A 15222-nucleotide genomic window follows, 5' to 3' on the forward strand; every position below is an offset into this window, starting at 1 on the left:
AAACACTTTTCACTGCATTAGAACAGACATTTTACTCTCGGCCTTTTAGATATTACAAATATTATATAAGAACTCAATTTTTAACTTACATGTTAATTAACATTATTTCTTTAAGCAAAGAACATTTTTCACTACATTGGTACACATATTTAAGGTCGAGGCTAAAATAAAGATCCTTGCTTGGATTCTTTGTCGGGAAGGGTTGGCTACTAAAATAGGTTGCAAAGAAGATTTCCACCACTGCACTAACTCCAAATTGCTGCACATTAGGTATGAAAGACGGAGGCTACTAAGAGTCTAAGCATATCTACCTATTAGGTAGATCAGTTATGCAATATCTATTTATTTGTTTGTTCTTCTGTCTATAACCAGTTGGCAAATTATAATGTCTGTCAGTTATATTCGGACAAAAATTCAAGGGTAGGCCTGAAGTGCTTTGGAGTAATGGTATAATGGAAAAATATGGGGTTTATTTAGTGAAAGAAATCAGAGAACATTTAAAGGTCAGTGCCTAGATTGGGAGGAGGTGGATCTCGTAAAATTTCATGCACCCTATTGGATAGGAAACAAATTTCATTGATAGCATGCAATTTTATTTTATTTTATAGGAAACAAAAAAACACTTTTCGCTGCACTTTTGAGTTTTTTTTTATTATTATTATTTTTTTTGCTATGTAATTAGATATTTTTTGGATAGGAAACAAATTTCATTGATAGCATGAGATATACAAAAAGCCTATCCAAATGAAGTTACAAAAAACTTCTCCAATTGGATTTGAGAGAATTTAGACTGTAACTATTGAAAGGATTTACGCATTTGCACCAAGATAAAGCCAAAAAAGTAATAGTATCAATCAATTGTTGAGGCGCATGTTCAGCATCTTTGAAAATTTTGGAGTTTCTTTCCTTCCAAACCATCCATATGAAAGCCCTATTAAAGTTCAACCAAAGGATAGCCTTCTCCTTGATAGGATGCAACAAAAAAATTGTCCGCAGCCATTCAGTAATTCCATTTGGAAAGCAAAGATTCCAACCAAAAGAAGCAAGGAAGTGGTTCCAGATGTATGTTTAGGGAGCAGCTAGTAAAGATATGGCTGTTAGTTTCAGAGGCTGCTTTGCATAAACAACACCAAAATGGGGAGAGGAACCAACGAGGGCACCTTCTCTGTAGCTTGTCGAGTGTGTTGAGGCATTTGTGGCTGAGTTCCCAAATCAGAAATTTAACCTTCTTTGGATAAGAAGATTTCCAGATAACTTTATATAGCTGTGAAGAGGAAGAGCTTATGTTTGTGGAGCTATTTCGATAGAGAGACTTAACTGTAAAGGTGCCTTCTTTTTCTAGAGTCCAGAACCAAGTGTCTCCACTTTCTGTGGGCTGGAATCTAGGCATAGAATTCAGAAATGAGGTCCATTCCAGAATTTTGTCATCATTCCATTGTCTCCTTTAAGTGTAGGTTCCATATCCCACAAGATTCATCCCAAGATTCGGCAACAGAGGCATCTTTTTTAAGAGATAATGCATATAGCAAGGGATACTCCAGCTTCAATGGCCTACACCCACGCCAAAGGTCTGACTAAAAACAGGTGGATTGACCATTACCGATTTTGATATGGACATTTGCAAAGTAACCTCATCTTTGGTATGTAATTAAATTACTTAGGATGCTTTTCTGTAAACATTATTTCTTTAACTCCTAGAATCCATTGGATTTCACATCCATGAACATCTTTTTTTTTCATCCCTGAACAACCTTAAAATCAAGGATGAGAACCATGGTTTTTCTGAACTTCCATATATCATCTCATCCGATGAAAAATGCCTCTAAATGAAAATAAATTTAGTCCCTCGAAAATATAAAGCAGAAAAGATTTAGGTAAAGACAATTTTCTAAAAGATTACTAAAGATAATGTTAGTATTTCATAATGGCACAACACTTCAAAAAGTCACCTGTGATACAGATAGAAGAAAGAGATTGGCTTTTCCAGATAACTGAATTCAGTTGTAGTCTTCATTTGCAGTTCATCCAGATTCCATCCATCATGAATGTTTCGTTTTTTAGCAGTTTTATCAACTTTACAGACACAACCAATCTGGAAGATGGACTTGAACTCCAGTGGCACCTTGCTTTCATAGATTCCCTGATCAAAGAACAGCACCAGAATCCAATTGAAAGGCAATAAAAATACTTGAGCTACAGAAAACAGCACTTTGCAGCAAGAAAATAGGATTTGAATTTACACTTTGATCTTAGCCAAAAGGCCAAGAAAGGTAGCTAATTTGTTTCCTTAAATTCAAATAGGATTTGAATTTAAAAATAAATAATAATAATAATAATAATAATCATACTGAAACCATATTTCTTTTTGTACGGAAGATCCACTTTCAGTCAGCTAAATAATGTCAGATACTAGTGTATTCATGACAAGTAGAACATTAAAAGCCATATCCTGCTGGCATTATAACACATTTTATTTAGTCCATTGAATTTTATGTTCGAGTGCATATGATATAAGTTCTCTTAACTTTCACATATTTTATAGCGTCTCAAATTCTCATGTAAGTGTCGCGATCATACAAACAAAAAACATGTTTTAAACACAAGTTATAAAAATTGAAACAGACTTGCACACGTAAAAACTAGAACTCAAAGACATTCATAAGTCTATAAGAATGCAGAGAAAGCTGCCTCTTTTTCCATTTCATTATTTGTTCGTATCTTGTTAAAAAAAAAGGGAAAAATGTTTTATAGTGATACCACATTAATTTTAGCTACTGGTCCCGGTATTGGATTAATGGGTGGTGCAAGAACTACCTAATTTGAACCTCATCAAAGTTTGTGTACGTCATATGGTTTTTTTCCTAAAGATACGAACTTCTCACTATAAAACATTTTTCTATAAGACACCATAAAACAAAATGGGATGCCCAACTAGTCCTAAGGGCCCTCAACTATCCTCTAGTCAATAATTCGACTAGTTACTACTAAAAATAGCAGTTTTTGAAGCTTTGCAAATTTAGTTGGGTTGGTTGGTTGGTTGGCGAGGATCTCTAAGTTTATTTTTTCAGCTTCAGGGTTGGCATTTGGTGGTTTATTATTTGAGGTTCTTTGAGGATAGCATCGAGGCTTAATTTTTTTTGGTGTTTACTCCTTGATAGCCTTTGTGGAAATGGTCTTTTCTTGCTGCACTTTTAGAATTTCGGCTGGTTTTTATTGGAGCTTGGTCTTCGCTTATAGATCTAAGGAAGTTTTTATCTCTCATGCGGTCTTGGCTCTGAATTTTTTTTGGTTTTCCAAGTTCTACAGCAAGCAGTTTCCTGTGTTCTGGTTTAGAATTCTTCGCATCTTTTCTGAGCTTGTATTGCTCTTCCTGTTATATTAATTCTTTTTATTTCTTGTATTCTCTCTTTTTTTTTTTCATTCTTTTTATTTCTTGTATTCTCTCTTTTTTTTTTCACCCCGTTTGTCTCTTGAACATTTTTCCTTTTCATATATTAATGAAAAGTTGTTTCTTGTTCCAAAAAAAAATTTACTGCTAAAAATTGAAGTACATCTGTCTTAGAGGGCCAAAATACTTTATGAATATAGAAGGTAAGAATAAAATGTGAACACCACTACACATTTGTAACTATCCTTTTTTTTTTCATGATTTTAGCTAAGCTATAAGCTATCTGATTTAGTCTGGTTTTGGGATGTCCCCTAGTCTTTTGATACTTTCTCCTTATTAAGATTTATGTTTCTTTATCTAAAAGTATTTCATTTCCAATTATTAATCTGTAAATCAAGCTAATATGCATAAAAGCATTACAAAGTCCACCATAACAATTGATCTCCATTTACAGCCAAGGAGTTACATTCATTTTCCTCCCTTTTTTGGGCACTCGTGAAAAAGAAATAACCTCGTCTGAAGACTGCATGCATTCAATTTGGCATAGGGAGATTTGAAAAAACAGAAAAGGAGGTTAGATATTGACCTCAACTTCTGGATCTGCTAGGAGGGCTGCAAGTTTATTGCTCAGCGTCCTAAATTGACCTTCATCAGTCACAACCTGTAATCATAATTTTTTTTACAAAAGTAAAAATAAAGTAACTTTCAAAAAACTATAATTTTTATAGAAACAATATAATACATTTCAAGAACAATCCTAAAATCTTCAGGAAGTTCAAAGGCTTGTGTCGAGGATGTGTTAGATGTGAAAGATCTTTGAAGATGGTCTCTTTAAAGTTGGTGGTCAGCCTCTTCTCAGTATCAGTTGCAAGTGGTTTTTGTGGTTTACATAGTTATTGTTTTGGTTTCTCCGTTATTATCTATATGTTGGTCAAGGTCTTGGGTATGAAAGAATTGTATTATTTCTACGGCTCTGTTTTTCTCTTTTTTTCTTTCTTTTCCCACTCCTATGGGAGTTTGCATCTTTAGACAATTTTGTTCCTTTTCATATATCAATGAAAAATTTGTTTCTTATTTAAAAAAATAAAATCCTAAAATACCTCATATAGGTTATAACTGCGCCTTCCATGAGGAAGAGTTTTGGTAATACGCCTACCCACAAATTCTTCTGTAATGGGTACTTTAGAATTAAGGTAAAAAACTCTAGGAACAGTAATAGGAATCTTTAGCATAACTCCTTCAACAACAGCCCATGCAAAAAATTGGCCACTCTGTGAACTATGAACAAGCTGTAAGATCTGAAAATAAAATACAAGGCCAAGTGAGTAAAAAAAAATTAATATATCCATTCAAACATTAAAAAAAAAAAGGTAGTTATACTACCTGCCAGTGGCAGCGTGTTATAGATACTTCATGCCTCTTGAAATATGAACCAACACCAGAAGTTCTAGGAGTCTCTTTATTATTCATAGCAGCATTTAACTCCCATGTAACATCATTAGCAGGAAGCGAAGTCCTTAAATTTACCAATCTGCCAAAACAAATGATATCCTGCTTAAACATAATCTGTCACCATACATCTAAAATATGCTTAAACTTTTATCAGCAAGAAAAAAACTTTTCATTAAGGTATATGAAAAGAAATAGAAGGGCTCAAAGATACAAATTCTCATAGGAATGAAAACATGAAAGACAGAGAAATACAAAAGAACGAGTGTCATGATGTTAAGAATGCATCTCAAGAGGAATAGATTGTAGGAGATAGAATAATTCTTGTAAAGGGGCAAGAACGAACACCACTGAGAAGCTCTGAACTTGGCTAAATCTATATGCTTAAACTTGCAAACCATGAAGCCTTTATTTATTATTTACGTGCCCTTATAAAGAATGATAATACATGATGTCATGAAGAAGAATGAAAGTATAAGAGAATTAAATGGAAAGAAAAAAGGCCAAAAAAAAAACAAGAGTTGCCCCACAAAAACGAAAAGCATATGGATTTCACAAAAAGGAGCTCAATTATTAGTATTGAAAAAATACATATCACTAAAGACTTTAATCTCAAGAACCCAAAAGGAAATCATTAAAATACATCCACCCCAAACCTAGGTGTTCCATGAAAAAGTAAAACAAACCAGCATGATAAAGAATTACCACATTTTTCACATCCACAATGAAGATAACTGATAGCTGATATATTAACAATGAATTTCCAAACAAAATACTGAAAATTAAAGTCATAATCACTTCCTACTTAATTGCAGCAGCACCATTGCATTCAACCTACAATTCTTACTTTAGTAGGACCATTTCTGTATGCTTTCACTTGGATGTAAATAATAAAAATCGAATCAATCAAGATGCATATGCTAAATGCACCACCTACCTATTTGAAATAGGAACGTACTTTGCAATTAGGACGCATCAAAACAAAAGCTTACCTTCACAACTTAGTATCTCTATAGCACATTTGCATAAATTTCCCCGTTATATTTTCCTCAAAGCCAATCTTTGTAGATTATCTAACTGAAGGCAACATACCTTTGCTTCTTCCTCTTGTCCAAAGTATCCTTCCACTTTCGCTTCTTCATTTCAAGCCATCCATGGTAATCTACATTTTTGTCAACGTTTTCAACATGCAATGGTGAAGAAGGCTCACATCCTCCACCATTAAAATTCACCTGCCTCACAGAGTCCACTTCACTATCTCTTGGATGTTTCATGCCTCTGACATCATAACATCGCACAACTGGTTTTGGACCATTTGTAGAACTTGCTTTCTTTTGGAAGTCTTCTAAATCTTCAGAGTTCTCTTCATTCATCACATGTTTGCTGCAACCATCATCACTGTTCTTTCCTGAATATTTACCTCTGTTTAAGGATGCAAACATATCAGCTACTTTCTGTTGGCGAAATTTATCATCCTTCTCACGAACTTTCTTATGTAACCAATCAGGATGAACCACCCTAGGGACAGGATTTGCAACCTAAAAAATATATATATTCTTTTAGTAAGAAAACAAGATAGATTACTCAAATAGATCACAAGAAGCAAACCTTTTGCATGGCAGCTGGAATTGTTATAATTTTTTGAATGGCTGAGCTTAGTCGTTGCTTGTAGTATGACCAGTCAATGATGGATCGGATGCCAACTTCTGATGAAATCTTGCACCATTTGCGTACATAAAATTTCATTATTTCTGCAAGTTGATCATAAGAAGTCAATTTATATTTTAATTATGAAACCACAAAATCCATGTTAAAGAAATCCACGCTGGTTTTTTACCAGCATCAGTTTCAAAGATTGCAACTGGAACAGCACGCTCGCTTACAGGTGTTCCCTGTCACATTATCAACATAAGAATGAAATGAAGAGTTGGGCAAGAAGCTAGAAAAATGGAATAATTTTAATTTATTAAGAGGTGGGAGACAAACTCTATGTAATTCAATTCATTATTAGAAACATCATCCTGCTCTCTTGTAATCACAAGATGAAATGAGAAAATTCACTCATTGCTATCCTTTTGGTTGAACATCTTTACATGAATGCTACATGATCAAAGCTAGTTCCAATTATTCTCAAAACTTCTTAGGAACAATAATACCAGCCAAAAACTTAGATTTTTGAGTTTAAAATTACGAATGCTCATTGAAAGTATATCATACCTTAGGTTCACATGCAACTATATATTGACAACGTAGACCTTTATCCCTGACCATTGCATCACCAAGAAAATCAGCAAGACGTCTTGCAGTGGTAACAGCACAAGACTTCTGCTCCCCATAGTCAGCCAAGGACTTACTCATGGTACTGGATTCAGATATATAATCGAGCAACTCACTATCTGCAATATCTTTTCCTTGATTCTGTGTGGAAGAAACAGAGGGAGGGAAGAAAAAACCCATAAATTTGAAGTAATTTACAAATTAATATTTGTAGTTCCTTGGGCGAGGGTTCCCACCCCTGCCCCTAGGCTGTTAGTTTGTGTGTATATTGAATTCAGATTCTACTTACATCTAGAAGATCAAGCCAACGATTGGCAACAGATGCGACTACTGAGTAGCATTCTTCTAAGGTGGAACCATGAAGAAACTTGTCAAAAAGTTCAGCCTACACGTTTAAAATATACTTATGTACATGAATATAAGTTAGATATAACATAATAATGTAGTGTTAGATTGCATCACATGCAAAAACATGAAGATTGGCATACTGAGGAGTCTTTATCAGGAAGATAGTAACGATTATCATACCCAACCAGTGCCCTAAGCGAATTCCATTTTAGCTATTTCTGAATCCCCGGTGTTGCATGCTTCTAAATTTATTGTAGGTAACTTATTTCTAAGACCAACTGAAATTATTTTTCCTCCCAAAATCATGGACTTGAGAATGGTTATTTCAAATTCATGATAGTTTTAACTTTTACAATTAACCGAAACAACTTTTAAAAGATTTCTGAAAACAGAAGTAGAAATGGAAAACAAAACAGCTCCCCAAAATCCTTAAATTATCATAGAAATGGGAAAAAAAAATAATAACTGGAACATTTCTATACAACCAAAGAATTGGGTCGGTAAATTAATTCAATCCACAATTTATATATTATACTGATTAAAGAATAAAAAACTGGATGATCTTAACCAGCTTAGCGTGCAGCAGCTATACTACAAGACTTACCCATGCCTTGATAAGTAACAAATTACACCTTTGCCCTTGACATTTCTTCCATGGTGAAGTATGGACTTTATTTAACAAGATATGACCAGCAAAGAACAAATGCAAAACAATAGGAAGAAAGACCTGGAAAACTTTGATGAGCTTTAACTCCCCCCTACGCTTGATCTCAAAGCCTTTTAGCTCCGCAAGGGTTCCATCATCATTGAAGACAGCATATCTCTTCTTGATCAAAATGCCTTCTTCCTTGGAAGCAGGAAGGATCATTGCCTAAACCACAAACTATGTGAACATCTCGAAAAATGTAGTTTAATCAAATAAAAATAAATGGCTACATTACCTTGTATGGTCCATCGACTTCAAATTCTATTGAGCATTCACTATGCGTTTTATATATTTTCCTCACAGGATCTATAAGCGTCTGTCAAAATACTTAGAAGTTAAAACATGAGAATGATATGTCACAAGTGAGTCAGAAAACATGTTGATGTAGAAGACTAAAAAAAAAGAAATAAAATAAATAAGTACCAACTTACCTGGTATTGGTCATTTGTGTTGTTCCTAGCCACATCAACATTAAGCATAACACATGGATATGAAATTGTCAACTTCTTCAAGTCTCTGAAACAGATTTTTCAAATGACAGAGTCATCATTTTTAGATAATCATTAGCAGTAGGACAAACTACAAAGAGCACAATTGCAAAGCATACATTTTGAATTTTATGTATATTCACTATTTTAACACTAAGCATACATATGAATTGTGAAAGACCAATCCTTACTTTGTTTTGAAGGTGAAGTTCTCTGGGAATGATCCAGGTAGTGCACACCAGATACCATCAGTGTCTAACTCCAAAGGTTTTCCAATTTTCTCAATTAGCAGACAGGCATTCTGAATGATTTTTGCTCCTGTATATGTAACTACCCCGGCCATTTCCATTGAATACCATCGGGCACCCCTAGAAGGAAAATATCATTTCAAAGAGAAGGCATGACACTGTATTCACCTAAACAGCAAAAATATAAAAGATGATAAACCAAATCAAAGAGAACTTACTTTCGCATCACGTATCCATAAAAGGAGTTGAGGATACATTTATGAGCAAGTTGTAAAGAATCGTAAAGAACCACCATGTCCTGCAAAAATATGAGGAAAAATGAAATCCGATACATGGTAATTACGAAAATAGATTGGAAACATTGTAAGTGATCAAGAAGTTAAAAGCAATTTCCATACTTGGGCTTCCTGGATCTTGATTGAATTTCCACTCGCTTTAGCTTCTGATAGTCTCCCCTTCCATACTTTATTTAGCCCTTTGTACTCATACCTTCTATCTCGAAAACTTGGACATTTCGGAAAGATGCAAGTCAGATTTGAAATGTAATTGGACTAGAAAGTAACAGATATCCTACCTACAAGATGACTCAGTCCATCTATCTTGTTAACTTACTGGTAAGTGTTTTGTCATGTTATCAGCAGTGCGACATCCCCATTAACATTATCTAATTTTACTAACTGAATACCACGGTAACACTGAATTGATGCCAAAGAAGGGCTGAATATCCTCTGTAATGTTACCTCAGAAGAAAATAGCAACAATATATGAAACCATTTTAAAGACCACCATACATAATGGTTTGAAGTTTGAACTACTAAACGAGGAAACATCAGCTAAGAAATGTATTAACTTCTAACTTATCTAAATCACGTACCTACGGACAGTGTCAATATAGAAGGAGTTTTCTCTCATGCAAATCCCTGCTTCTCGAACTTCAGTGACTGGCTTATCAAGTACCCGTTTATAAGCCTAAAAGACTAAGCATTAATACATGTCAAAAAGTTACTTTCAAACATACAACTAAATAGAGATAAATAAACCTTTTGACAGTATTTCTTTAAACGCTCTTTGAGCTTTGTCTGTTGCTCCAACTTCGGAAGTTCAAGAAATGATTTTGACAACCGAACATTACCGCTATCAACAAACTCAGACTCAATTTGCTTCTTCAAATGATAATAGTCACTGAATTTGTTAAAAGTGACAACACACAATTTCAATAAGTCACTTCATGATGAATAACAACACATGAATAACACAAGGGGAGGGAGAGAGAGAGAGAGAGGTGACCTTTTTTTAGCCATGAATACCTCTCCACGCCAAACCCATTCAAGTTTCCGTAGACAAGTTTTCCCAGGACGGTTGAAATCACAAGCAGTACAAACCTCATCTGTAACTATTGATGGCGGCTGGAATTGAACAAAAATAAGTTGTTGAAGCCATGAAGAACATGAAACTAATGCCTAGTACATTGACCCTTGGAAATAATCATTTTGGTAAAACAAGTAGTCATCTTATGTCAGCTGGAATTGGGCAAGTAGTCAGGTTACTATATATGCTTCTCAACATGACACAGTACAGTCCAGATAACTTAATGAAGCAAATTGAAGGAAAAATATTCCTTATTCATGAATCAATGTCACCCAACATAATCAAACACAAGGGCTCAAACTTCCCTATATTAACCTCAAAAGCATTGTGACATGATGCTCGCACCATTTTCCATGACAGAATAAATGGCTATTCAAACTAGTTAGTGTTCACATATAATTCAGTTGAACACATCAAGGGTAGTCAAGAAGTGAAAATTATCTGGACTTTTTCAGTCTTGTTTCAGAACTTTGAAAATGTATTTTCCATTTTTTGCAAAATTTGAAAATGTATGTTCCACTATTAGCAAACTTATTAAATTCAAACTACAAAACAGCCTTGGTTGAAAACATAGAGAAATCAAAAATCAATAATAATTTTTAATTCTCCATTAAAATTAAAAATATACCTTTTGGTGCCGACACTGCCAAAAAGGTTAACCAAAAGGAACATAATTTTTTTTGTCTTGTGGATTGGTAAATGAACACACCTGAAGCCTATTTGTCAAAATAATGTTAGGATACATTGCAGCTACGTCAAGGTGATATATCAGAGGGCCCTCTTCACGTACAGGCTCATCCCGCAATCTAATAAGCTGTGCATCAGATGGGAGAGGGAGAAAGAAAATGAAAAAGAATGGACAAAATAATAAGAAGAAATGCCATCATCGAATATTTTAAGATGGAAACACCGCTGTAGAAAATTAATTTATCAGTATCGCGAGTCTTGTTTCCAAAAGAAAAATTCAGCCCAGTGAGCTTAAAGAAAAGTAGCTTCAATTCATTAACCATTCTAAAAAATAATCGCATTCAAGGATTGGCAGAGATAAAAATCATAAAATAGTTGTCACAAAATAAAATAAAACAACTAATTAAAAAGAAATTCTTGCCACCTTCTCCATGATTGCGTTCTTCACGTCATTATAGTTTAACACCAACTCCAAGTCCATCTTTCCTTCTACTTGTATGGCATACTGCAGATCTCTATCCAAGTTGTATATCAATTGCTGAAAAGCAGAGTAATCAGCAATGAGTGATTTTTTAGCAACATTGTTACTTGAGTACTAAATTACTAAGAGAATTATATAATAAAAGAAACTTGGTTGAGAAGCATGAATGTGGCATACATCATAAGCAGATGGATCAAGCCTAAAACTGGTAGGAAGGTCAGATCTAAAAACACCACTCTCTAGGCATTCTACATGACCACCTATATATGTCTCACTTTCAAGAAGCCGATTGCTATAGAACTTCTCTGGATCTGATTGATGTTTGTTAGGACACACAACATTGGCCTTGTAAGCCTGCAACAAGCATAAGATCACCATAAACTGAAGGTAAAAACAAATCATTGGTTCAATAAGAAAAGGATGAACAAACATATCTATGGTAAAATAAAAGGCCAACCTGAACCATTAGAAGCATTTCACAGAGTGTCCCACTTCCCTTCCGCAATACCTCATCTGGTGACATTGGAATTATAGTTGCTAGAGAAAAAATGAAAGGGTGAACATAGGTCATGTACAAGTAGTACGTAGCAACAGCATCTGAAACAGAATAGGAAGCCATCATCTGCAATAGCATTTTCAATGACAAAGGAAACAGATATTAGGAAGACACTCACAAAGATTCTAGATTCACGACTAACAATAGTTAACTTCTAGTAAATAAACAAACTTTAATAAGTAAAGTTGAGAATTATGAAAAATGTAATTGCATATCATGAGAAATTGGCAATCCAAATATGAGAGAGGCAATAACTTTTCGGTTTTCATTAATGGGAGACCGAGAGGGAGAATTAAGGCTTCAAGAGGGTTGAGGCAAGGAGATCCCCTTTCTCCTTTCCTATTCTTATTGATAAGCGATGTGCTTAGTAGTTTTTTGGACAGCATTTACCAAAAAGGAGTGTTCGAAGGTTTTGTAGTGGGGAGGGATTCAATTCACATCTCCCACTTGCAATTTGCTGATGACACATTATTGTTTTGTAAAGATGATGATGAGATGCTTAAGATCCTATTTGAAGCCATTAAGGCCTTTGAGTGGTTGTCTGATCTTAAAGTTAACTGGGAAAAATCATCTTTGAATGGCATAAATATGGAAGACCAAAGGGTTGTGTAGGTTGCAAATTCTTTTTGTTGCAAAGTTGAAGAGCGACTTTATGTCAATATGTACTTAGGAGCATTCCCCTTTATTACTTATCTATTTTTCAAGTCCCAGTGATAGTTAGTAAACAAATTGAGCAAAAGATGCGTTCCTTTTTGTGGGGTGATTCTTCGAAAGGATCCTTGAGACATTTGGTGAGATGGGATATTGCCTCCCTCCCACGGGAAGCAGGTGGTTTAGGCATTGGTTGTATTCTTAAGCGCAACAATGCTCTTTTATCTAAATGGGGATGGAGGTTCAGCATGGAGACAGGAGCTTTATGGCGTAGGGTGGTGGCCAGCTTATATGGATCTGACCATTTTAATTGGAATGCGATACCTAAACTTCATGGTTCAGGTCGTAGTCCTTGGAATAATATCAACAAACAGTGGCTTCAGGTGGAGAAATCCTATTTTTTCAAAATTGGCAATGGATGGAGAATTCTCTTCTGGCATCATTTATGGATTGGAGTCTCTCTCTTAAGGGATAGATTTCCTTCTATTTACAGCATTTTGACTTCTCCTCTTATTTCGGTTTCGGAAGCTTGGGATAGTGAGTCCTCTTCATGGAATATTGTAACTCAAAGGGCATTGAAAGATGAGGAGATTATGGAGCTTTCGGAGCTTCTTTCTTGCATTTCTTCGGTTACTATTTCAGAAAATGATGATGTTCGTTGTTGGAGATTGGAAAAGTTGGGCCTCTTCTCTGTTTCTTCTCTGTCCAAGTCTCAAAGAGCTGATTTGCGGGTTTCAAAAGCTCTTCTACTCTCTCTTTGGAGTTCGGGCAGCCCAAAACGAGTTAATATGTTAATTTGGATTCTATTATATGGCAAAGTCAATACAGCAGATATTTTGCAGAGGAAGTCTGCTCCTAAGATGGCTTTACAGGCATCCATTTTCTTTTTATGTGCAGAAAATGAAGAAAGCTTAAATCATGTCTTCTTTTTCTGCCCATATGCTGCTGTTTCTTGGAATCTTTTTCTCCAGATGTTCCAATTAGAATGGGTGTGGGATCGTGAGGCTGCTAATAATATTTTTCAGATTCTACATGGGTTGGGTTGGCACCTAAAGCTAATCTACTTTTGATTAATGGATTTAAGACTATCATCTCAGAATTATGGTTTGAGAGGAATCAACGGATTTTTGAAGATTCTTGTCGCCCACCATTGGAATGCTTCAACATTGCCAAATTCAAAGCTTCTCAATGGTGTGCTCTTTCCGATATGTTCTCTTTGTATTCCCCTAGTATGATTTGTATGAATTGAGAGGCCTTTACTTCTCCTTTGTAGTCTTGTCTTATGTTTTAATTTCTATTTCTTGCTTTCTCTATAACTCCTTCGGGAGTTTGTATCTTTGAACAGTTTTGTTCCTTTTCATATATCAATGAAAAGTTCGTTTCTTGTTAAAAAAAAATATGAGAGAAATGACAACCATGAAGAATAGACCAACTCTAAACCTTTTGGTGGTCAGAACATGGAAAAAGTTCCAAAAGTATATAACTTCCAGGAGGAAGTCGTGTTTCTATTGGTACATACAAGAATTCATCCTTTTATGAAAAGTGGTATAAGTATTCAGAAATGTACTTGAAGGATATGAAATTCTGATATGATTAATAAGCCCACAATTAAGTTCATGTATGGAAGGAGGAAGACGTGGGTGTTAAGCATGATGAGTTAGTTAGTTATCTGTCAGGAAAGGATAACTTCTATACAGGAATGTGTAGGCCCTCCAGTTCTGTAAGAGAATATATATCAGATGATGTAAGCAATAAGTAGGTAAGCATATAATTAGTTTGTTAAGGGATAGATTCAAAGCTCTCCAATGAGGCAAGGAGAAGTATATATATCAGATGATTGAACAATCTAACAGATTTAGGGTTGTTGAAGACTTGGTTACTTTTCTTTTTCCTCTTTTTTTCCCGTATAGGAAGCCACTCCAATATCAGAGCCAGGAAGACTTAATTACATTATAAAAATAACAGAAAAACAACTCATTTTTCATACCTGAGGCTTTTCCTTTGCAGACCGCACCATATCCTCAGGATTCACTTCAAGAGGATCATAACCCAATTTTGCTTTTGTGACAGCCTATCATAAGATTAAAACAACTATATATGTAAAAGTAGTTGCTTATCATAGAAACATAGAGGAATGTCTACATATTTCTGTAACTGTATTGTTAGAATAGATTTATTTATATATTTTATTTTCTCATTTGTTTTCTCTGGTTGATTAGAACCATAATTGACTTGAAAACAAGACAACCTCGGCATCTGGATAGGCATTTCTTTCTTTCTTTTTCTTTGTGACACCCTTTCATTGGTTTATTGAATCCATCAGTGCAATGTGAACATAAAAGACAGTGAATAAGTATTGAAGAATTCCAGTATTGATAGTCTCACTTTTGCTAAGTAAAACCCATAGAAGTTATCGGGGAAAAAGAAGGAAGTTTTTAATTATAGTTATACAGGAGATAAAGTCATGGTTGCATGACACAGTATTTGCAGCTTTATGGAATCACTTCCCAAGAAAGTAATTTGCACCCAACCCATATATCATTAACATTCTTAATTAGGGTTGCCATTAATTCAT

The 15222-nt window shown here is 34.8% G+C and overlaps 1 protein-coding gene across 2 annotated transcripts in view; it reads right to left on the bottom strand.

Moving 5' to 3' along the window:
• LOC111020656 (DNA polymerase epsilon catalytic subunit A) overlaps positions 1 to 15222 on the bottom strand; it is a 30332-nt gene that overhangs the window by 7410 nt on the left and 7700 nt on the right. For both annotated transcript variants that reach the window (XR_015789398.1, XM_022297369.2), the window contains exons 11-33: positions 14635 to 14718; positions 11898 to 12062; positions 11618 to 11794; positions 11384 to 11497; positions 10982 to 11086; positions 10192 to 10310; positions 9945 to 10086; positions 9779 to 9873; positions 9303 to 9408; positions 9123 to 9202; positions 8848 to 9024; positions 8600 to 8684; positions 8404 to 8484; positions 8190 to 8333; positions 7404 to 7499; positions 7055 to 7255; positions 6675 to 6729; positions 6446 to 6588; positions 5930 to 6375; positions 4772 to 4919; positions 4489 to 4686; positions 3975 to 4049; positions 1950 to 2140 (exon numbers count right to left, since the gene is read on the bottom strand). Coding sequence is in view for 1 of the 2 variants with exons in the window: in XM_022297369.2 (XP_022153061.1) it covers positions 1950 to 2140; positions 3975 to 4049; positions 4489 to 4686; positions 4772 to 4919; positions 5930 to 6375; positions 6446 to 6588; positions 6675 to 6729; positions 7055 to 7255; positions 7404 to 7499; positions 8190 to 8333; positions 8404 to 8484; positions 8600 to 8684; positions 8848 to 9024; positions 9123 to 9202; positions 9303 to 9408; positions 9779 to 9873; positions 9945 to 10086; positions 10192 to 10310; positions 10982 to 11086; positions 11384 to 11497; positions 11618 to 11794; positions 11898 to 12062; positions 14635 to 14718 (3227 nt within the window). In the remaining variant the exon portion in view is untranslated. The remainder of the gene's footprint in view (positions 1 to 1949; positions 2141 to 3974; positions 4050 to 4488; positions 4687 to 4771; positions 4920 to 5929; positions 6376 to 6445; positions 6589 to 6674; positions 6730 to 7054; positions 7256 to 7403; positions 7500 to 8189; positions 8334 to 8403; positions 8485 to 8599; positions 8685 to 8847; positions 9025 to 9122; positions 9203 to 9302; positions 9409 to 9778; positions 9874 to 9944; positions 10087 to 10191; positions 10311 to 10981; positions 11087 to 11383; positions 11498 to 11617; positions 11795 to 11897; positions 12063 to 14634; positions 14719 to 15222) is intronic.

The sequence above is a fragment of the Momordica charantia genome (genome assembly GCF_013281855.1).
Source record: "Momordica charantia cultivar OHB3-1 chromosome 2 unlocalized genomic scaffold, Mcharantia_2.0 BLBB01000002.1, whole genome shotgun sequence".
In the NCBI taxonomy this organism is placed as follows: domain Eukaryota; kingdom Viridiplantae; phylum Streptophyta; class Magnoliopsida; order Cucurbitales; family Cucurbitaceae; genus Momordica; species Momordica charantia.